The sequence below is a fragment of the Heterodontus francisci genome, chromosome 27, assembly GCF_036365525.1.
Source record: "Heterodontus francisci isolate sHetFra1 chromosome 27, sHetFra1.hap1, whole genome shotgun sequence".
In the NCBI taxonomy this organism is placed as follows: domain Eukaryota; kingdom Metazoa; phylum Chordata; class Chondrichthyes; order Heterodontiformes; family Heterodontidae; genus Heterodontus; species Heterodontus francisci.
The window spans coordinates 19825713-19848518 of record NC_090397.1 but is presented as its reverse complement, the minus strand read 5'-3'; the positions used below and the strand labels follow the sequence as shown (position 1 = coordinate 19848518).

Genomic DNA, 22806 nt, shown 5'->3' with positions numbered 1-22806 from the left:
ACTGGAAGCCTCTCCCTCAAAAGGCTATTGAGGCTAGGGAAATGGAAATTTCAAAACAGAAATTGATGATTTTTGTTAGATGAGCATATTAAGGACTATGGAAACAAGGCAAAGTTAAGATACAGATCAGCAATGAACAGGCTTGAGGAGCTGAATGGCCCAACTCCTGTTCCTATTTTAAGGATATATTGAAAATGTTGGATGTACCACAACATAGTTACAAATAGTTTTTTTCTATAACATCGTAAGTCGAAAATTGGTGTGATGTAAATATTGCAAATCGCAGGTATTGAGCTGTCACACAGTTTAATTGTAGCATTTCCTATCTAATATTTCTAGATAGGGCACAAATAATGTGCTTCGCTTTGACCAGCAGTAGATGGCCACAACAGATGGCAATATTATCATACGGAATTACAAAGGGTTGTTGGTTAGTATTAGTTACAATGCTACAACTGTCAATGTAGTACAGAGCAACTTACCATTTTTGTGGAGGTAGAAGATTGCACTCGCCAAGCTGGAAATAATGTGTTTGGTTTCAGACTCACTCAGATGGCCTTTCTCTTCCAGAATTCTCTTTAGCTCTCCAAGTTCACAGAATTCAATGACAAGGTAGACTTTCTAAATCAGAAAGGAGAAATGGAGAAGAGTACAATGTACTTTGGTTAGTGATTGTACTTATGTGGTAATTTAGCTGACATTACGCAGTGAAGGGGTGGGAGAATGGGAAACAATCCCATCAATGAGGGAGACAGGGAGATACATGACCTTTTTTCTAAATGCTGCTAAAAGTCATTTCACTCAGGATCCTTACACCTGGCATAAAGAGGAGATATTCATCAGTCTGAATTGGATTCTAACCCAGGTCTGAGTTGAAACAACAATATGCTAACTGCTATACCACAAATTCTTTGAAACATCACATCAAATGGAGAGCAGTGAACTGAGTGAAGAGAAAACCAAAAATACAAAGCTTCTCTTAAAAAACCTTATTTTAAAAAGGTGTAGATCAACTCATCGACAGTTTTATGCTCAATTTTAACTGCATTTTAAAGATCATTACCTTTACTCTCAAGTTTTCATCACACCACACGACTGTCACAGATTGGGTGTCCAAACCACTCCAAGGCCTCTGCCAAAATTAAGCTTGGGCTAACCAGGAGGGTGGAAAGATCAGTGATGCTGTCACCCTTCCTCCCTCTGCTCAGCAACCACCACCCACCAGATGGCATGGCTGAGAATGGGAACCATCAGAAACAAAATGCTTGTTATATCACTTTGAGTTATAGTGTGTTGATGGACCATATCTGAACATCAACTCCATCATGCTTTACGGTAACTAAATAAAATTATATCGATACAACACCATGATGAAGAGAGGGGAAGATCATCTCCAAATGCTAGAATCACAAGAAAGGGGCACTTTTTCCTTGTTTGTACTTGGATGATCAGGTGGCAACGATCATCTGAAATCCACCTGATTTCCTACCAATTAATTTAAATAACGAGGTGGGGAGGCACATGCCCCTGCCCCTACAACTGGGAACTCTTTCATCTCATCCATTGATTTGCATGACAGCAGCAGTTAGGTTCATAAAGCTCTGTGGTCTAAATTTAACATTGTTGTTCCCTAAAACAGGTGCAAATGTAGTAAATTTAGCAGTGCAGAGGCCAAGGCATAACCTGCACAGGAGTTTGGGCCATTGTTAAATTGGTCGAAGCCATGAGTTTAAATGATCCTAGAAGCTGCCTAAAATGAATGCAGGACTCATTTCAATATTGGAACAAGGCTCTAGTGCTCATTTCAGACCAAGAGGGAGGATCGAGGGGTTTATGGTTGAGGGTTGTGGTCAACCCTCCCCTTTCCCCTCCACCGGCAGGAGCTGGAGTTTCCAGCTGCCGTGGGCAAGCAGGTGCCAGAGATGCACCTGATAGATCACTTGCATCAGCTTTCTCATGGTGATGAGGTGCCCTCCTGCTGATTCCACAGACTCCAACAGGGCCAGCACTGGAAGGCACTGAATGGCACAATGGTGGTATAACTGCTTGGATTGTGAGCTGTTGATTTTTGGCTGCTATCTCCATGTTACGCTTAGATTTCACTCATAGTACTTAATGGTTATTGTGATTGATTTTATTCTTCCTTTATAAATCTAGGTATGAATGGCTTTAGTCTATAAAACTTTGGTGTGTGTTTAACATTTTCCACTGTAAGAACAGTTAGATAACCTGAGGCAAAACTGTATTAAATCCATAACTTGCTGCCATGGAGTAATGCGAACCCTTGAGTTATACCTGTGCCAGGATACAGAACCCCTAAGGTACAACTTCAGATTGTAAGAGACAACAGCTTATAAGAATTGCAGTAAAAGCTGTGATCACACAGGATGACTACCCCATGCCCTCTGAAGAACAAAGCTACTGCCCAAGTAACATTGAGAATTATAAGTTTTTGTTTAAAAAGAAAGTAGTTTGTGGAAACAATCAATTTTGAAGAAGTGAAATCAAATAAGTGATAAATGGAGCTGCTTTCTATCCAAGTGATTACTTCAGAGAAATACTGTGGAAGTTTAGAGAGAGACTGGAGAAGGCATTCCATCTTTCAAAGGGTATTTCAAGACAGCCCAGAACAGAGTGCAGGGCTACGTGACTTTGAGCTCAGACTGCTGAAAATACAGTGCACCTATTTAAGAAGACAGATGGGTTTGCGTCAATGTTTAATCATGTTTTGTAATAGTGTTCTGCAATAAGCCCATTAGCGTAAGTGGTTCCATTTTGGAACAATGCTCAGAGTTTAAACTAAGTGATTTGTTTTTTTGCCCATTAGATAGATTATATTAAGTTTTGCAATTTATTCTCACTGGGAGTTAAGTAACCCTTGCATTCATTATCCAGGCTAGAACTTTTGTTTTATTGAGGACTGCTGTGGGAAGGCACATTGAAATGATAAAAATCTCCAGTTATTATTTTAAGCAGGGGAGAAAAATGTTTCTAGAAGCAGTGAAGGAAAATATGCCCCTAGGACACAGGAACAGGAGGAGGCCTTTTAGCCCCTCAAACCCATTCTGCCATTCGATGAGATCAGAGCTGATCTATGGCCTAACTCCATAAACCTGCCTTTGCCCCATATAACTTAATAGTGTCACTTAACAGAAATCAATAAATCGCAGATTTAAAATTAATAATGACCAGGAATCAAATCAGCAATTGTGGATGAGAGTTCCAAACCATTTACATGTAGAAGTGTTTCCTAATTTCACTCCTGAAAGGCTTACTCTGAATTTTAGGCTTTGTCAGCTAGTCCTAGACTCACCAACTGGCGGAAATAGTTTCTCTTTTATCTACTCTATCAGTTCCCCTTAATAGCTTGAAAACTTTGATCAAATCAACCCTTAATCTTCTAAATTCCAGAGAATACAATCCTAGTTCATGTAATCTCTCCTCATAATTTAACTCTTGAAGTCCAGGTATCATTTGAGTAAATCTATGCTGCACTCCCTCCAAGGCCAATATATCCTTCCTGAGGTGTGGTGCCCAGAATTGTTCACAGCACTCCAGGTGTGGTTCTAACTAGGGATTTGTATGGCTGCAGCATGTCTTTTAACCCCTTGTATTCTAGTCCTTTGGTTATAAAGGCCAGCGCTCCATTTGCCTTTCTGATTATTTTTTTATATCTGTTCATGGCATTTTAATAATCTGTGTTCATGGAACCTTAAGTCTCTTTAGACCTTCACTGCTTCTAGCTTTTCATCACTTAGTGAGTTTTCTTTTTTTCAGTTCTAAGTGGAGACCTCACACTTGCCTATATTGAAACCCATTTACACAGTTTTGCCCATTCTCTTAATCTATTAATATCTCTTTGTAATTTTATGCTTCCATCTACACTGCTTACAATGCCACCTATCTTTGTGTCTTCAGCAAACTTGAATATATGGCTCTCTCTCTTATCATCTAAGTTGTTAAATACAGTCAATAGTTGAGGCCCCAACACAGATCCCTGTAAGAAGCCACTAGTCAAATCCTGCCGATTAGAGTACCTGCCCATTATCCCTACAGTCTGCCTGCCTGCCCCTCAGCCAATCCCTTAACCAGGTCAATAATTTCCTGTCAATTCAACTTCAGCTAATGGTCTTTTATGAGGGATTTTATCAAATGCCCTCTGGAAGTCCATATTAAAAAAAAACACCCGTGGGCATTCCCCTGTCCACTACCTTAGTCACCTCTTCAAAAATTGTATCAGCTTTGTCAGGCATGATCTACCCTTTACAAATCCATGCTGTGTTACAGAAGGGACTGAGTAGAAGACAGCTCATGCCTGGCACAGAAGGATGACACTTTGAATGCCAGTGTTATTTTCTAAAAAGCAAAGTCACCACTCTCCCCCCTCTCCTAAAAGTAGGATTCAAAAGAAATACAGCAAAGGCTTTGGGCCCTGTCAACATCCTGGCTGTTGTGCTGAAGACTTGTGCTCCAGAACTAGCCCCACCACTAGCCAGCTTCTCCAGTACAGTTTCAACACTGGCATCTACCCGACAATGTGGAAAATTGCCCAGGTATGTCCTGTCTACAAAAAGCAGAACAAATCCAATGCAGCCAATTACCACCCCATAAGTGATGGAAGGTATTGTAGACAGCACTATGAAGCAGTACTCACCTACCAATAACCTGATCACCAAAGCTCAGTTTAGGTTCTGCCAGCACAACTCAGCTTCAGACATCATTACAACCTTCGTCCAAACATGAACAAAAGAGGTGAGGTGAGAGTGACTGCCCTTGGCATCAAGGCAGAATTTGAGTGTGGTATCAAGGAGCCCTAGCAAAATTGAAGTCAATGTGAATTGGAGAAAAGTCTCCATGAGCTAGAATCATACCTAGTATAAAGGAAGATGTTTGTGGTTGTTGGAGGTCATCATCTCAGCCCCAGGACATATCTGCAGGAGTTCCTCAGGGCAGGGTCCTGGGCCCAACCGTCTTCAGCTGCTACATCAATGACCTCCCTCCATCATAAGTGGGGATGTTCACTGATGATTGCATACTGTTCAGTTCCATTTGCAACTCCTCAATGAAGCAGTCTGTGCCAGCATGCAGCAAGAACTGGACAACATCCAGGCTTGGGCTGATAAGTGACAAGTAACAATTGTGCCACATAAGTGCATAGAAGAAGGAATCTAACCACCTCCCCTTGACATTCAATCACATTACCATTACTGAATCCTATACTATCAACATCGTGTGGTTCATATTGATTAGAAATTTAACTGGCCCTTCCACATAAATACCGTGGTTACAGAGGCTGGAATTTTTTGGTGAGTAAATCACCTCCTGAATCCCAAACCTTATCCACCATCTAGAAGTTTTTTTAAAATTCTTTCATGAGATGTGGGTGCCATTGGAAAGGTCAGCATTTGTTGTCCATCTCTAATTGCCCTTGAGAAGATGGTGGTGAGCTGCCTTCTTGAACCACTGCAGTCCATCTGGTGTGGGTACACCCACAGTGATATTAGGGAGGGAGTTCCAGGATTTTGTCTTGGTGACAGTGAAGGAATGGGGATATATTTCCAAGTCAGGATGAACTGTGGCTTGGAGGGGAACTTGCATGTGGTGGTGTTACCATGAGTCTGTTGTCCTTCTCCTTCTAGGTGGAAGAGATTGCGGGTTTGGAAGGTTCTGTTGAAGGAGTTGTGGTGAGATGCTGCAGTGCATCTTGTATATCGTACACACTCTGACTTGTGCCTTGTAGATGGTGGACAGGTTTTGAGGAGTCAGGAGATGAGTTACTCACCACAGAATTCCCAGCCTCTGACCTGCTTTTGTCGCCACAGTATTTGTGTGACTGCTCCAGTTCAGTTTCTGGTCAATGGTAACCCGCAGGATGTTGATAGTGGGGGATTTAGTGATGGTAATGTTGTTGAATGTCTAGGGGAGATGGTTAGATTCTCTCTTGTTGGAGATAGTCATTGCCTTGCACTTGTGTGGTGTAAATGTTAAATGCTACTTATCAGCCCAAGTCTGAATGTTGTCCATGTCTTGCTGTATATAGACACGGGGGACTGCTTCAGTATCTGAGGAGTTGCAAATGGTCAAAAGTGTGACGAAATACTCCCCACTTGTCTGGATGAGTGCAGCTCCCACAACACTCAAGAAGCTTGACACCATCTTGACACACATTAGTACTTACGTCACACAGACTGCAGCAGTTCAAGAAGGCAGCTCACCACCACCTTCTCAAGGGTAATTAGAGATAGGCAATAAATGCTAGTTTTGCCAGCGTCACCGACATCCCATGAATGGATTTTTTAAAAATCACTCTGATTGGGGCCTTGTGCAAGGTTGTATATCAGAACACACCAACACTTTAACCTCAATCACCCACTCAGTGCAGAAATTGTACTGAATGGTTGTAGAATGACATATAATCATTAACAGAGCAGAAGAAAATGTATAACTAAACAATAGTTGATATATTTAAAAATACAAATAAATAATTCTAGTAACTACATTTTATATGTGTAGAATTCATACTTTTTTAATAACCCAGCATTCATAAAATCAGATAACAACAATACCTTTTGGTGAATAGGCACTTACATGCCTATCTTTCACAAAACTGCTATTAACCCGCACCAAAATAAACACACTGCAAATGTACTGAAATAAAAATTTCTGCTTGTGCACAGCTAACTAACTTAAAGGAATTGCAAGGGTGGTATGAATTAGTGTGAATGCAATGTGTGTAGCCCAGTAATGTTACCATGGTTACTGAGAAATTTCTCAAAGCATTAGTTTCCTTCCTTCCCAACTTCAATGGGCCCATGTGCAGCCCTCTCATCAGAGCTCCCACATTACAGCTGCACTGGAGAGAGGGTAGTTCTTGGTAGTTTTACTTTATATTTTCAGATGACCTAAGAGTTAACGTCATGGTTCACCTGATGACCTAAGCATAAAAGTCGAGCAGCGCTCGAGTTGCTATGCCCATTGGAGGTGAGATAATACAAACTATGGACTAACTCTGAAGAGTTATGAAAAACTGACATTGTCTTTTAAAAAATTAACCTTTATTTTTAAAAAGTAAATAATGGTCCAAAATGGCCACTGAAGAGAAAGGGATTGGCCTTTCGTGCATTCAAACTGTCTGACAAAGACGAAGGACAAATCTTCAAAGCTAAGATGTGTCAAATTGCACCCATCCTAAAAATATTCCAGAATTGAATGTCTTCTTCTGAAATAAGGGAGGTGTGAAGTAGCCACATCCTGGGCCATTGTGCGACCACCATGGGGAAGAGATGAGAATGTCTCCAACCGGGGCGTGGGAGGTAACACAGCTTTACTTTAAAAAAAGACAGCCAGAGAGAGAGAAGCAACATCCTAACAGCTTCAGCCAAGCCAGAAGGCACGCGCCCTGCTGCAGAATCCTACATCTACATTATATAGCACTGAGAACTAGAAGTGACCCAATGTCTTCAACTGAACCTTCAATCAAGAGAGAAATCTACAATCATCTCAGGCCTGCACCCATCGAGGACTTGATTTCCAAGAGAATCCATGATCTTCCCCCACAAAAAGTCACCTTTCTTTTTCCCTTCTTTATCTGTCTCTTGTGCTTGTGTGTGCAGGAGCAACTGCGTGAGTGGATGCGGTTGTGACAATTTCGGGATAAGGCATATTGATGAATAAACAATTGTTTTTCTGTTTTGTAAATCTACAAGAAAACCTGTCACTGTCTGTTTATTTGAAAATTAAAACACCAAGGAGCTCAACTCTGCACAAATACACTTGCTGCAGTCAGATGGGGAGTTGAACAGTGGGAACCACCCACATCACACCATATGACCTTAACAGAGTGCTTTTTAGTTTTGTTTTATACTATCAGTTATTTTGACTTAAAAAATGTAAAATAATTTGACTATGCATTTATCAAAATAGCATTTAGCATTTTTTGGGCAGTAAGAGCATCTTAACAGTTTTGATGGTGCATGTATTTAGTTTTAGGGAATACTCTAATTTAAATCACTTAAGGGAAACTTTTGATTCTAACAAGTAATTGATCGTTCATTTAAGTTAAGTTGTTCTCAGTTTAAACCACTAGCAATGGTGCCTATAAAGTGATTCACTGGCACTGCGAATGCCTGCACCCCACTTAGCTGACATTGACCCAGTAATAAAAGCTGGGCTTGTGAACAAATTTAGACAGCACTATCAGTGCTTAGCACATCATGCAGTGAGGATAACATGGTAGTTTGGGGAGAATATCGAGTGGCAGCAGCTGCTTAAAGACTTTTTAGAATTAGAACATTACAGCACAGTACAGGCCCTTCGGCCCTCGATGTTGCGCCGACCTGTGAAGCCATCTGACCTACACTATTCCATTTTCATCCATATGTCTATCCAATGACCACTTAAATGCCCTTAAAGTTGGCGAGTCTACTACTGCTGCAGGCAGGGCGTTCCACGCCCCTACTACTCTCTGTGTAAAGAAACTACCTCTGACATCTGTCCTATATCTATCACCCCTCACTTCTGGCAGCTTTTTAAAGATGAGACATTTTTTAGTGGAAAGGGGAACAGGTGTCTCGACAAGAAATGCCCACTGTACTGATTCAGCACTGGGAGCGATGGGCAAAAGAGCTTTCAACAACGTGGTGGGCCTATGTGAAAGAAAGGGCCACTTAGCAAAGCACAATATAAATTTCACTATTGGCCTCTTTCCAAGACTTCTTCAACAACACCTCACAAAACTAAAACATCCTAATTTGCCACTAATCTGAATAAATGCAGGGTCTTTGATAAGCCTTTCACGTAATGGGCTGGATAGTGGCGGGTTCAACACACACCAAAGAGCCGGCAATGGCGTCAGCTGCCTGTGTGCAGGCGCTGGCGCCCTTTTTAAACGGCAGCCAGCCCTGCCGCCTAATTTAAATTTTTAAAGACAGACCCACAAAATGAAATAAATAAATTTCTAATGCCCCTTTCCCATCAGCTAAACACTTACCTTTAACATCTGACCTTTCCCCTCCAAACTGCACAAAGTTTACAGTTCAACTCTTCCTACCATCTCCTACACTTATTATGTTTATTTGACCCCATACCCCTCCCCCCGCACTGAAAATCTTTCATTTCCCCCCCCCCCCCCCCCCCACCCAGCAATGTGGTGTTGCCTTTCCCCAGATGGGGATTTGAAGGTGCGGGAGTGCCAAAGATCGCGGTGGGCCCTCAAGGTCGCAGGTAAGTGTATGTTAATTCATTCATTTAATTGATTTGACTATTTTAATTGTGGTCCCATCGCCCAGTGGTAGGGGAGCCGCTACAGAGCCTTGCTGCCGGCGAGAGGATCGGGCCGGGCCCTCACGGCATTGAGGTCCATGGCAGGCCTCATCCAGAGTCAACTTCAGGCAGCCCCCCCCCACCTCCGCCATGGAACCCGATGCCTTTGGGAAAACAAGATCCAGCCCAACATGTTACACAGGCTCTCAGCACTGACAGTGCCTGTGGCCCTAGCTATAAGGACTGAGACTCCCTCAGCGAGCAAAACTACAGGGCTAAAGGTCATGTTATTCACCCTCTAATATCTCAATATTATTGGCAGATGTACTGGTTTCTGCAATTTACACTGACTCTTCCATTGAACGTATTGACAGCATCATCACACTTAGCGACAAGAGCAATTTGGCCCACATCATAGGCTAATCTCAGCATGGGTCACAAAGTAATTTGAACATATTTTGAGAATGTATCATCTAGGAAAAAAGTAATGTTGCCAATAATATGAAAGGTGTAAATCCAAGGTTTATAACTCTTCAGCGCTGACATTTAGTCCCCAGAGCACTAGAAGGAACAAATATTGCATCTTTCACAACCTCAAGACATGCCAAAGCAATTGACACTTTTGTACTATTGTAACTGTTGGGGAAGCTAATTTATACACAGCAAGGTCCCAAAAAACAGCAATAAGATAAATGAGCAGGTAATCTGTTTTATTGGTGTTGTTTGAAGGATAACTGCAGGTGAGGATACCAGGAGAATTTTCTGCTATTCTTTATATAGTATCTTGGGATTCTTTATATCTATCTACAGTGTCAGCCATGGCTCAAATGGTAGCTCATTCACCTCTCAGTCAAATGATTGTAGGTTCAAGTTGCATTCCAGAGATGATAGAGTCATAGATTCATAGAGTTATAAAGCACAGAAACAAGCCCTTCGGCCCATCGTGTCCATGCCGGCCATCAAGCACCTAACTATTCTAATCCCATTTTCCAGCACTTGGCTCGTAGCCTTGTATGCTATGGCGTTTCAAGTGCTCATCTAAATACTTCTTAAATGTTGCGAGGGTTCCTGCCTCTACCCCTTCAGGCAGTGCCTTCTAGATTCCAACCACCCTCTGGGTGAAATTTTTTTTCTTCAAATCCCCACCAAAGCCCCTGCCCCTTACCTTAAATCTATGTCCCCTGGTTATTGACCCCTCCATTAAGGGAAAAAGTTTCTCCCTGTCTACCCTATCTGTGCCCCTCATAATTTTGTATACCTCAATCATGTCCCCCCTCAGCCTTCTCTGCTCTAAGGAAAACAACCCTATCCTTTTCAGTCTCTCTTCATAGCTGAAATGCTCCAGCCCAGGTAACATACTGGTGAATCTCCTCTGCACCCTCTCCAGTGCAATCACATCCTTCCTATAGTGTGGTGACCAGAACTGTACAAAGTACTCCAGCTGTGGCCTAACTAGTGCTTTATACAGCCCCATCATAACCTCCCTGCTCTTATATTCTGTGCCTTGGCTAATAAAGGCAAGTATCCCATATGCCTTCCTAACCACCTTATCTACCTGTGCCTTCAGTGACCTATGGACAAGTACACCAAGGTCCCTCTACTTCCTAGGTTCCTACCATCCATCATATATTCCCTTACCTTGTTAGTCCTTCCAAAATGCATCACCTCACACTTAGCATAAAGTTGAGGCTGACAGTCCAGGGCAGTACTGATGAAGTGCTACATTGCCGGAGATGCCATGTTTTGAATGGACACATTAAACTGAGGCCCCGTCTGCCCTCTTGGCTTGATCTAAAAGATCCCATGGCACTATTTCAAAGAAGAACAGGGGAGTCCTCCCTGGCTAATAGTTATTCCTCAACTGACACCACTAAAACAGATTATCTGGTCACTATCACAGATAATATGCTAATTTGTGAGAGCTTGCTGTGCACAAATTGGCTGCTGTGTTTCATACGTTACAACAGTAACTACACTTTGAAAGTAACTAATTGGCTGTAAAGCACTATGCAACATCCTGAGCACATGAAAGGTACTATATAAATTCAGCCTTTCTTTCTATCTGAACAGGCAGTTAGGGGCCTCAGTTTAATATCACATTTGAAAAATGGCAGCTCTGACAGTGTAGCACTCCTTGAGTACTGCATCAAAGAGCCAGCCTGGATTATGTGCTCAAGTCTTTAGAGTGGGGCTGAAACCCTCAACATTCTGACCCAGAGGCATAAAGGTAACCACTGCGTCAAGACTCACAGAAGAGTTTTGCGTTTGGATCATCAATGGCATCTTTACATGCATTTACATTGAAAAGATTAGCATGGTTTTATCTAGGATTCGATATTAATCTTGAAAATTCAGGCTTTAAGTCAGCTGTGAAACTTCCATTAAAAGCCACATGATAATAACAAAATAATGAGTTCAAGATAAAGAAAAGAAGTAATTACTTCCAAAAAACAAAGTTAAATATATTCCATCAATCGCACTTGGTAAGTGGATGCCAGGCTCTTTCAGATTGGAGATTAGACTGGCCCTGTCTCCCTGATTTGACGGTTCAGCGGGTGGTAAATGATTCCATGGAACTATCCAAGGGTGAACAGGAAGTTGTCTCAGCGTCCTGGGTCAGCTAACACCACCAAAAATAGATTAACTGGTTATATATCTCATTCATTGTTTTATGAGACTTTGCTGCAGCATTTGCCTCACGACAACAGTGACTGCACTTCAAAAAAATTTCATTGATTATGAAAGGATGTCTTGAGGTTATAAAAGGCCCTAAAATGAAGGTTCTTTCTTTTCCACAGAATGGAGAAATAAAAACCTGGGAGGTGAATGATGCCAGCAAGGCCATATTTATTGTCCATTCCTAGTTGCCCTGGGCTACTTTTCACACCAATTTAAAGGGCATGAAGAACCAACCACATAGTGTGGACTAGAGTCATGTGGGGGTGATTAGGAAAGGTTCTCCCATGGGAAACCGACTTATAAATTAAAGCAAACTCATCGGCTTGAATGGCCCCTTGCCAGGCTCTCTGAACCCGCTGCTCCTCTACATGGCTATTTATGGAGAGTGGGAGAGAGTGTTTAAATTCCTATAACAGAATTACTTCGCTGAGATTCTCATAGCTGAGCTGTACTTTCAGAGCCCTTAGCCACTGGTGAAAAACCAGCTGCTTACTTCTTACAAACTCCAAATAAGTTTGATTATCTTGCTTCTTGAGGGTTCTAGACTTTTGGCGATAGGCTTCAGGCACTAATTCATGTGCCCCGAGGATAGCATTTTTGGTCAGTTCATAATTTGATGAACTTTCATCTGGCAGCAGGGAATAAACCTCATGGGCTTTTCCAGTTAGTTTGCTTTGTAGTAAAAGAGGCCAGGTCTCAACTGGCCATTTTAGCTGCCTTGCCAGTTTCTCAAAGGTCACAAAAAATTCTTCTACATCTTCCGCATTGAATTTTGGGATTATCCAAGCATGGCCATGTTTTCCAATTATTAGGCAAAGAAAATAGCACAAACAGGGTTTCTTAGGTTTGAAGAAGAAAAGTTAAAATTTATTACACTTAAACTCTAATTCGGTTTACGCCTACGGATATACGACACACCCACGCTGGCATGCATAGGTTATACACACATGCAGATAAGGACAGAAAGAGCAGAAGAAAATAAAGTGGAAAAGTTTGAGGCAGTCCTGAAGAGGGTTTTTTTTTGTTACTGCGCTTCGAGCTCTCTGTACAGTTCTTGATTGTAGGTAGATCTTGCTTTTCATTGGGGCCCAGTATTCTTCTTAAACCTTGTTCACTAGGAGACCTTTCTCTCTTGGGGTTCATTTTTCTTCAGTGGGTTTTGGAGTTCCATGAGAAAGAGATGGGAGCAGACAGGAGAGGCTGTGGCGAGGCAGCCAGGAGAGGTGTTTTCAATCCAGGAGCAAACACTTTTCTGCCGGCTCTCAGTTCAAACTGTACAATTCTGAAACCCCCAGGTTGCCAAGGAGGTTAGTCATGTGACTAACTGGTCTGACCACATCTTGACTCTGTGTATTGTATCATTTTAGTAGGGAATGGAATGTGCTTCCCTGTCTTCAATGACTGTTAGTATGTAAATATTTTTTTCCCAGCCAAGGGTTGCCAGTCCTTGTAACAGGCCTTCTCTTCTTCCCAGCAACAATTTGAAATTTAATGTCCGTGCAAAATTAATATGCCTCATTCTTGGCAGGTGGGGGCCTGCATGACACTAGGATAAGAGTTAAACTTACAATTTCTGGGTTGCTATACCAGCACCGTAACCACCACACTATTCTACATTTAAACTGTAGCAGTAGTTTATTTCCAATCTGATAGGTGAATGTTTAATTTTCTAGCACTGAATTAGGAAATGAACTGACATTCCCTATTCTGATCATCCACCAACAAAAATACTAGGGATATTTTTAACCTAACTCACCAGGTAGGAAACTGACAGTTTCAGGTACAACCCTGGTTTTACACCCTGCCCGATTCTACTCTATTAACGGCAAATTAATCCCATGAATTTCCTGCCCAGTGCGTTCGCTTAAAAGTTCCCCCAGTGGGGCGAATCAAGAATCAGTGAGGCTGGCATTGGCTCTGCTCAATCTGAACAGTCCAACCTCTTCAAAGGTGCAGCAAAAGTAAAACACTCCTGTTTGCTTGGAAATGCTTGAATGAATCATCTCTGTAGGAGAATTCAAGGACACTTTGCATTGGACAACCTTTGATGCACTAGTAGGAGTTTAGAAGAAACTAGCCAAGTTATTGCAGTTCGATTGTTTGTGTAAGTCTTGCAGAAAGCATGTTACCACAGCTTTAACTGGTGTTATAATCCTGTGGTTTTTTTTCTGGGAAGTATGCAGTGTGCCTTTAAGGCTGTAACAAGATCAGTACTGTTTTAAGGCAACAAGCTCTAGGGGCTGAGTCAAAGAATGCATTCTCGTTGACATAGGATACAGCCACTCAGAGACTGAGGATCGAGAGATACATTGTTGCCGATTGACGTTTAAAACTAGCTGAAAAACTAGCTTTTGAGACACAGACAGCTGGACCAGCATGAACAGAACAGAGATATCTGATAACTTAAAACTGAAGGAAGGTGAATTTTAGACTGATCACTTTTTCACCCTTCAAAATTCTAAAGCTTAATTGATTAATTGAAGTGTTTGCAATTGTTGATTGGCTGAGATTCATCACTGGAGAAGAAGAGTATCACTTCAACTTCTAAAATAAGTTACTGACTGTCCTACTGTTGAAGAACCTTTTATTTTCCCCATTGGACTATGGTGCAGACTTCAAGCAACCTTGGACAGTTCCAGATTGGAAGATTCCACTTCTGCAGGAGCACTGTGGGCGGCACAGTGGTGCAGTGGTCAGCACCGCAGCCTCACAGCTCCAGGGACCTGGGTTCGATTCTGGGTACTGCCTGTGCGGAGTTTGCAAGTTCTCCCTGTGACCGCGTGGGTTTTCGCCAGGTGCTCCGGTTTCCTCCCACAGCCAAAGACTTGCAGGTGATAGGTAAATTGGCCGTTGTAGGTAGGTGGTAGGGCATATGGAATTACTGTAGGGTTAGTATAAATGGGTGGTTGTTGGTCGGCACAGACTCGGTGGGCCGAAGGGCCTGTTTCAGTGCTGTATCACTAAAATAATTTTTTTTTAAATCTGCAAGGACACTAATTTTTCTATTTTAAATGTTGTTTATATCTTAGTGTTTAAGAATTTAGTTTTTTTCTAATTAAACAGTTAATTTGTTGCTCTAAAGACACCTGGTTTGGTTCGCCTCATTTGGGAGTTAATAGATGGTCAACTTGGCTGGGTCTTTCTTTAATTTGTAAAGTTTAAAATATGTTAGGCGATCTATGGAGGGGCGGGACTGAATCAACAGTGCGTTTCTCCCACCATGATCAGAATCATATATTTTCATTGGGGGCTTTATCTTGAGTGGTCGCTTGCAACACTGGTAAATAATATAAAACAGGCCCTTTTATATTGACAGAGAGCAGTTGATGGTAAGTCTGAGTTAGTCTTACCGCTGCCCATTCTCATGAGTTCCAAGAGATAAGGCTGGTAAGGTGGAGGTGTAAGCCTCAATCAGGAACTGGCAGAACACAGGTGTTGTATGGAGGCAAGCCCAGCAGTCTGAGCTGTGGGACTTCATTTGACCAGAGTCCTAACCACTGCAGTAAAAGTAATGGAACTTTGCTACTCTATCTTTTGCTGCACAAAGTGTATTCTCAGCCCTATTTTACGTCTGGTTCCTGAAATATTAGCAAGGGTGAGTTTTCGTATTTCACTATCATTTATATCTAGAAACATTTGAAATTTTGCTATCAGGCCTTTAATCATAGAAGTGTCTCCCAAGATACACAGTCTTGAGAATTCTGCAGCATATATATATCAAAATCTGACTGAAATGAGACAACCAACTCCTTTCAGTTTTTGAAGCATTTAATTTGTCAGTTCTTTGGAGCCACTTGACAGTTGTATCTACTGGTCGGTTGAGGAGTTTATTTTAATTGTAGTCTTTTGTTGTTTTATATAGTAGTAGTATTTGTAGCATTGAGAAGGACCATTTCTCCAAACTGGTCCATGCTAGTGTTTATGCTCAATGAGCCTCCTCCTACTCTACTTCATTTAATCCTATAAATATCCTTCCATTCCTTTCTCCCTCATGTGTTTACCTAGCTTTCCCTTAAATGCATCTAAGCTGTTCATCTCAACCACTCCATATGATAGTGAGTTCCACATTCTAAACACTGTCTCGGTAAAGAAGTGTCTCCTGAATTCCCTATTGGCTTTATCAGTCACTGTCTTATATTTATGACCCCTAGTTTTGATCTCCTTAAGTGGAAATATCTTCTCTATGTCCAGCGTATCAAACCCCTTCTATCAGGTCACCCCTCAGGCTCTCTTTTTTTAAGAGAAACGAGGCCCAGCCTGTTCAATCTTTCGTAATAGGTATAACATCTCAATTCTGGCATCATTCTAGTAAAGAACTTTTGCACCTTCGCCAGTGCCTCAATATCCCTTTTATAACATGCAGGCAAGAACTGTTCACAGGTCTCCAAGTGTGCTCCAACCAAGGTTCTATACAAGTTTAACATAACTTCTCTGCTTTTAGAGAACATTGGGCTGAATTTTAAGCCACCCCAGCAGGTCAGATGGTGGCGTGAGGGGTGGCGTAAAATTGAGCGGGAGGTCTACCCGCCCTGCTTCCGCCTCCGGCCGAGTTTCCGGTGTCGGGCGGGGGTTCAGAACCAGCCCGCCCGCACAAGGCCAATAAAGGCCCTTAAGTGGCCACTTAATGGACACTGAAGTGCCCTTGTCTGCCTCCACGGGCATTTTACCCATGGCAAGTGGGCGTGCTGGGGATGTGAAAGGCTATCCAGTGATAGCTGCCGGCCTTTCAGTGCCCCGGGATGGGGGGGGCATGGCAGTCAGGCACAGGGTGCCCGATTGAGGGCCACCCCCGCCTCCCAAACCACCCCTGGGACGCAAAACGCCCCCCCTCCCCCTAAACAACCACTCCAGCCTCACCAGGGAAGGACCAATCCCCCTGGTGAGGCAACCCCAACAGGCTCCCTGGCATCAGCTGGGACTGAGCTGCCAGCCCGCTGATTGACCGGCAGCTCACTGAAGTGGGTGGAAGTCCCGCCTCGGGACAATTAAAGCCAGGGGACCCATAAAATGCAGGTCAAATCCCCAGGCTAGGCGGAAGCAGGTTCGCCACCGACGTTCACGTCGGTGGTGAATTCCCATCCATCTAAGGTAAAATCCAGCCCGCTGTCTCTGTATCCCTAAAACCCCCTGCTCCTTTACCCTGCTTGGACACTAACTTATTTTCCAAGGAGTATGTGGCCTCCCTATTCTTTCAACTAAAATGTACCACCTCACACTTATCTATATTTAAGTTCATTTGCCCACCCTGCAAATTTACTAATGTTGTCTTGGTTTTTTAAAATTCACAAATGTGTTCACACTTCCACCAGGAGGATCTGTTGCAATTAATCATGTCTGTTAAAGTTGAATATTCTTGTTAACCGGTAATATTTGCCAATTAGTCAGGACAGGATTAAACAGAACACAACTGCTGAGCCTTCATGAAATTAGAAAATTAATTCCTCCTCTTTCTCTCCTGCTCTCAGATTTCTTCATATTCATTTTGCACACACTTCACACTCAGCTTCACAGCTTCTCATACGTCACTCTCTCAAACGGGGTGGGGGGGGTCATTTTAACCATTATTGCTGGGCCAACAACAGGTGATAGTGAATTAGCCACGCGTATTACAACTCACCCGATTTCCTTTTGCATGAGGTGCCGATTCATTATCACTTACCTTTTACCCAGCAATTAAAGCTGAACATTGTCTCTCACCTTCTCTCTCACAAACTATCTCCATCATTCTGTCTCTCATGCACAATCTCAACACACACAGTGGGAGTTTTATGCTCTCCCCCACATCAGATACCGAGGCGGGGAGAGCATATTATCGGGCGGGATGGTTGGGGGGAAGGGTGGGGGGTGGGGGGGAGACCTCTCCACTTTACTGCCTTCATGCAAATTATGTCTGGGACAGGAAGGCTGTTCACAGGCCTTCCCGCTCCGCCGCCAATTGGGGCCCTTAAGTGGGCAATTAATGCTGTCACAATTAGCCCAAGTGGACGGGCCTGTCGTTGCACAGGATATAAACATATACAAACACCCTGGCACCCAGACTTACAGGTACATAACACACTCCCACATATAAACACCCTGATATTCACACACACACACACTCTTTCATACATATTAACACCTTGACACAGACACTCCCACTTTCACACACACAAATACAAACACACACAAATATGTATAAATGCCATGACACACACACATAAACACCCTGAAACACACACAGACAAACGCACTCTCTCACAGATAAACATACTGACACACATTTTCAGACACACAGGGCTGAATTTTATGAGGCCTCTGGCATCTGGGGGGTGAGGGGGGGGTGTGGGGATGGCCCAGAAAACTGCAGTGGGAGAAGCCCGCCATGACCTCCGACGCCGAGAATGGCCCGCCCCATTTTACCGCTGGAAGTGGGACCTGGTGCGGCATCCCACTGCTCAGTGGCAGCACCCCACTTTGCATAAGGTAATTGTCATGCTAGGTCCCCACCTGCCAAGAATGAGGCACATTAATTTTGTCATGAATATTGATTTTAAATGGTTACTGGAATGAAGAAAGGACTTGTTAAACAGATCATTCGTGGCTGGAAAAGACATTTGCATATTCACAGACGGTGTTTGGAAGGACAAAGCAGCCATTCCCTGACATTCAACCCACAATGGACTTTTGATCACCAGATGTTGAATGTGGGGGAGTTCTTATTCCAGGTTGACTGCTAAAATGGCCGAATACACAAACGGACATGGTTAAACCTGCTAGTCACATGACTAACCTGCTGGGCAACCTGAGTTTTTTGAATTTATACAAACAGTTCGGAGAGAAAGCCGTTTGCTCCTGGACTGAGAAGCACTCTCTCCTGTCTGCTCCCATCTCTTTCTCACAAGCCTCTGTATCCACTGAAGACACATAGACCCCAAGAGAGAAAATCTCCTACAGCAAACAAGGTGTAAGAAGAATACTGGGCCCCAATGAAAAGCAAGATCTACCTACAATCAAGGATTCTACGATGAGCTCGAAGAACCATAACAACAACTCTTCAGATCTTGTCTCAAACTTCTCCACTGTATTTTTCTTCTGCTCTTTTCTGTCTCTATTTGTATGTGGTATCGCATATACATGCTAGCATGGGGCACGGCATATATCTGTCGGCATTAACCAAATTAGAGTTTAAGTTTAATAAATTTCAACTTTACTTCTTTAAACCTAAGAAAACCTGTTTGTGCTGGTTTCTTTGCCTTATAATTGGAAAGTGGTGAACAAAGATTCACCAAGGCAGAGCTAAAACAGGGTGTGTTGAAGATTAAACCCTGTTACAGTAAGACCAGGTGAAGGCTGAAAGAGAACCCTGGACCTCTTTCTCACCTGGTCATAATATAATCAATACTTACCTTGCCTGATTATGCATCCCGCTGCTCACCGATTCTCAGTTCTGCATTTTTCACTGACCTGGTGATTGCCACGTGCCGTCCCATTCATGAACGAGAGGAGCCGGTGGGACAGCAGAAGAGGCAGCAATCAGTGACAATGCAGGTAAGTCTCTGTAAATCGGGGTCTGCACTCTACATATTGGAAGGGAGATGGGAGGGGGGATGTTATTCCAGGGGGCACATCTCTGCAGGCATCAAGGGAGGTACTGCGTACCCCACCTCCTTTAAACAGTGGCCACTCTGCACCATTGTTTGTTTTTGTGTGTGAAGGATCAATGGCACTCCAGTCACACCAACATGGGAAGGTTGCCATAAACAGTAGCCGTGTAAAGGTTATCTGACTGGTGGGGCAATCGATGCAGCTGGTAGAATCTTAATGTGGTTATGCTGTGCCATTCTTAGTGGGAGCTAAGACAGGCAATGCCATGTATCGCCACATAGATGATCCATGAAATCACCGGATGTACCTGTCAACAACAATGCCTGTCCTGTTTGGAACCTCCGAAAAAGCGAAGGACACAGCTTTATTTGGCAGGTGGAGGTGGGTATGGCTCATCCTACATGGTCTGATATGCTTCTCCTGAGGATCCATATGTGCCGCAGGCTTACCCCACAGGCAGGTGCAGACCATGTAGAGGCCCCCGGATTGTGAGCAGCAACTATAGAACGTTGCGCATCTGCAGGTCCCACATGACATACTGAAGTGATTTATGACTTTAAGCCCTTATAGAGACTAAACCAAATCAAGCGTACATCTCTATAAGTCTCCCTTAATTAAGTTCAAACTAGACAAACCCTTATAGACACTTATTGGGTCCAAAGAACTGAACTAGTCTTTCCTCAAAGAAAGAAAACTAACAGAGAATATTACCCTCTTTCGGATAGCCTATTTTAAAAATAATTATAGCTAAGTCATAAATAGCCTAGATATTATAAGTGTCTGGGAAACTCTCTTCAATACGTATCTCCCCACTTAAGGAGACACATTAAGGGGGTCCTTATAGTTGTATATAGAATGCTACATAAGATGATTTATTAACTTTTATATATTTATTAAAGAATTGAACATGCAATAAACTTTAAGTGGCTAAGTATACTACAATATCAAAGATTACTAAGAGACGTAACACGTATTCTTATTTCAAAAATAGAATCCAGAAGTTCAACCTTGACATTGTTACAGCAAAATATCTTAGAATATCCATCAACATTTAAAGTAAACTATTACCTTAGATTCCCCAAGTAAGCCAAAGGTTGAGAAGTATTGTTGAGGAATTCAATACTTCTGGTTTCTTGCTTCAAGAATTCTCATGTTTATACAGTTTCTAAGCTATCATCTGAACTTTTAGCATATAGTTGTTACCTTTCTGTGTGTGTATTTCCTGCTTTTAAGATCGATATATGGTAATATCATTAGCTACCATCCCCATTTAATGTTTTTGCTTGAAATCCCCTGCTCTTGAAGTTGTGAGCTTTTATCTGGTCAAAATGTTTATAATTGGATTTACTTGGCATCTGTTTCTGTAAGTACCATTTCATTTTATTATTTTATCGTCTGTAATTGTTTATGGTACCTTGTAGCAACCTTCTGAGTCAGTCTGTCTTTTTACTAACACTATCAACTAATTAAGTTTATAGCTACCTCTTACTAATGTCACATAAGATGTTTCAGTGTATTTATCCTCCAATTTCATGGCAACAGAGACCCTAAAATGGATTTCCCAACTTAAAAGGTGTTTCTAGTTCACATTCTTTTGTAACAGGGACCTTGGAAGACCTTGAAATGAATTTTTTAACTCTAACCAAAAAGGGGAATTTCAGTGAGTCTTGAAAACTGACCATTTATTCAATCTTTAATTCTAAAAGGTATACCATATTAACTATATCTAAATTCGAACTAATTATACCTATGTTTCATCACAATACCAGCACATGTCAGAGCGCCAGTGTCAGAGGTGACTGCGGATGTCGAGAGAGGGATGGTGACACATCTCCGTGGGCCACAAATTGCCTACAGAAGAAGGAAACCCCCCAAGCCTGCAGGGAGCATGCCTCATTTTACAAGATGTCCTCCCTGCACAGCGGAGAGTAAGATCCCAGAGGTGGCGGGAAGAGGCCCTTAATTGGCCTTTTATAGGCCACTTACAGGCCTCAATTGACCTTTGGGCAGAAAGGCTGTTGTTGGCCTCTCCAGTCCCCAGGTAGGTCATTGGGAGACAGGGAGGTGAAGGGCCCTTTGCTCCACTGCACCCCCCCACCACCCGTTGTGATACCCCGTGCCCACCCCCACTTCTGGCCCTGCCTTGGGGTGGGGCCATAAAAATCCAGTCCCATGTTTTTGCATATACTCAGTGTATAAGTCGACCCCCTTTTTGAGCCGCGACTCGCATTCATAGTCAGCCTCATTTTTTCACCCCACAAATGCATGTTTTACTTACCTTATAAGTGGATGCAAGGGATCAAGCAGGCAATACGGGTTGTGTTGTGAAGAAGCGTGGGACTTTAAGACATGCCCACACAGATCAGACCCCGCGTGCCGAATGGCAAAGAGAAATGGGTCCTCCCACAAAAGGAATGAAGTATGTAGGTGGTTTCAAGCTAAAAGTTGTAACATTTGTTAAATAACTGTGCTGCAGCGAGGGAATTCGGTGTTAGTGAACAACTGGTGCGAGAATGGAAGAAGACGGAATCTGCCCTGAAGAAGATGCCCAAGACCAAATGCATCATGAGAACGGAGACCAGTTACTGGCCCAATCTTCAGAGTGTGTATCGGGATGGTTCCTCGAAAATCATCGTCACCAGAAATGCAATGCGTATATACGCACTTAAGTGGGCCAAATCAAACCCTGAGTCCAGCAAAGATTTCAAAGCAACAGCTAGTTGGTGGAACCACTTTATGGAACAGAAATGGTTAGTGTTGTGGCAGAAGACCAAGATTGCTCAAAGACTATCAAAAGACCTCGATGCCAAATTTACCAGTTTCGAGTGATTCATCATTGGCAACATGGATGAAATGCCCATGAATTTCAATACGCTTTGATTGTGGTTAAAGGTATCTTTATATAATTAATTTATTCAATAAACTGTGCCACATTAATTTAATATGAATTACCAGTGTTATTTTTTTCACATTTCAAAATGGCGACCACTCACAGCAGTGGATCATATTTTATACTCGACATATAAGTCAACCCCCATTTTTGGAATGGTACTTGGAAGCTTCAAATGTCGATTTATACATCGCGTTCTACAGTAGTTCAGTGGGTTAACATTACCATCCATTAGTACCATGGCAGGAAAGTCTCCTGTCTCGGCCAAGTTAGCCTAACTCAATCAAGGAAACAGCTAAGACACTACAACTGGCCACAATGACCTGGCCTACAAGTGGAAAGCAGAGAATTCCCACTCCTAATTATTGTTCCTGTTGCCACACTCACAGGAA

General features: G+C 42.6%; 1 protein-coding gene across 2 annotated transcripts in view; it reads right to left on the bottom strand.

The window, feature by feature from the left end:
* The window catches only part of LOC137384979 (serine/threonine-protein kinase 33-like), a 148620-nt gene that overhangs the window by 41695 nt on the left and 84119 nt on the right, over positions 1-22806 (bottom strand). For both annotated transcript variants that reach the window (XM_068059708.1, XM_068059707.1), the window contains exon 5: positions 483-621. In XM_068059708.1, the coding sequence (XP_067915809.1) occupies positions 483-621 (139 nt within the window). The remainder of the gene's footprint in view (positions 1-482; positions 622-22806) is intronic.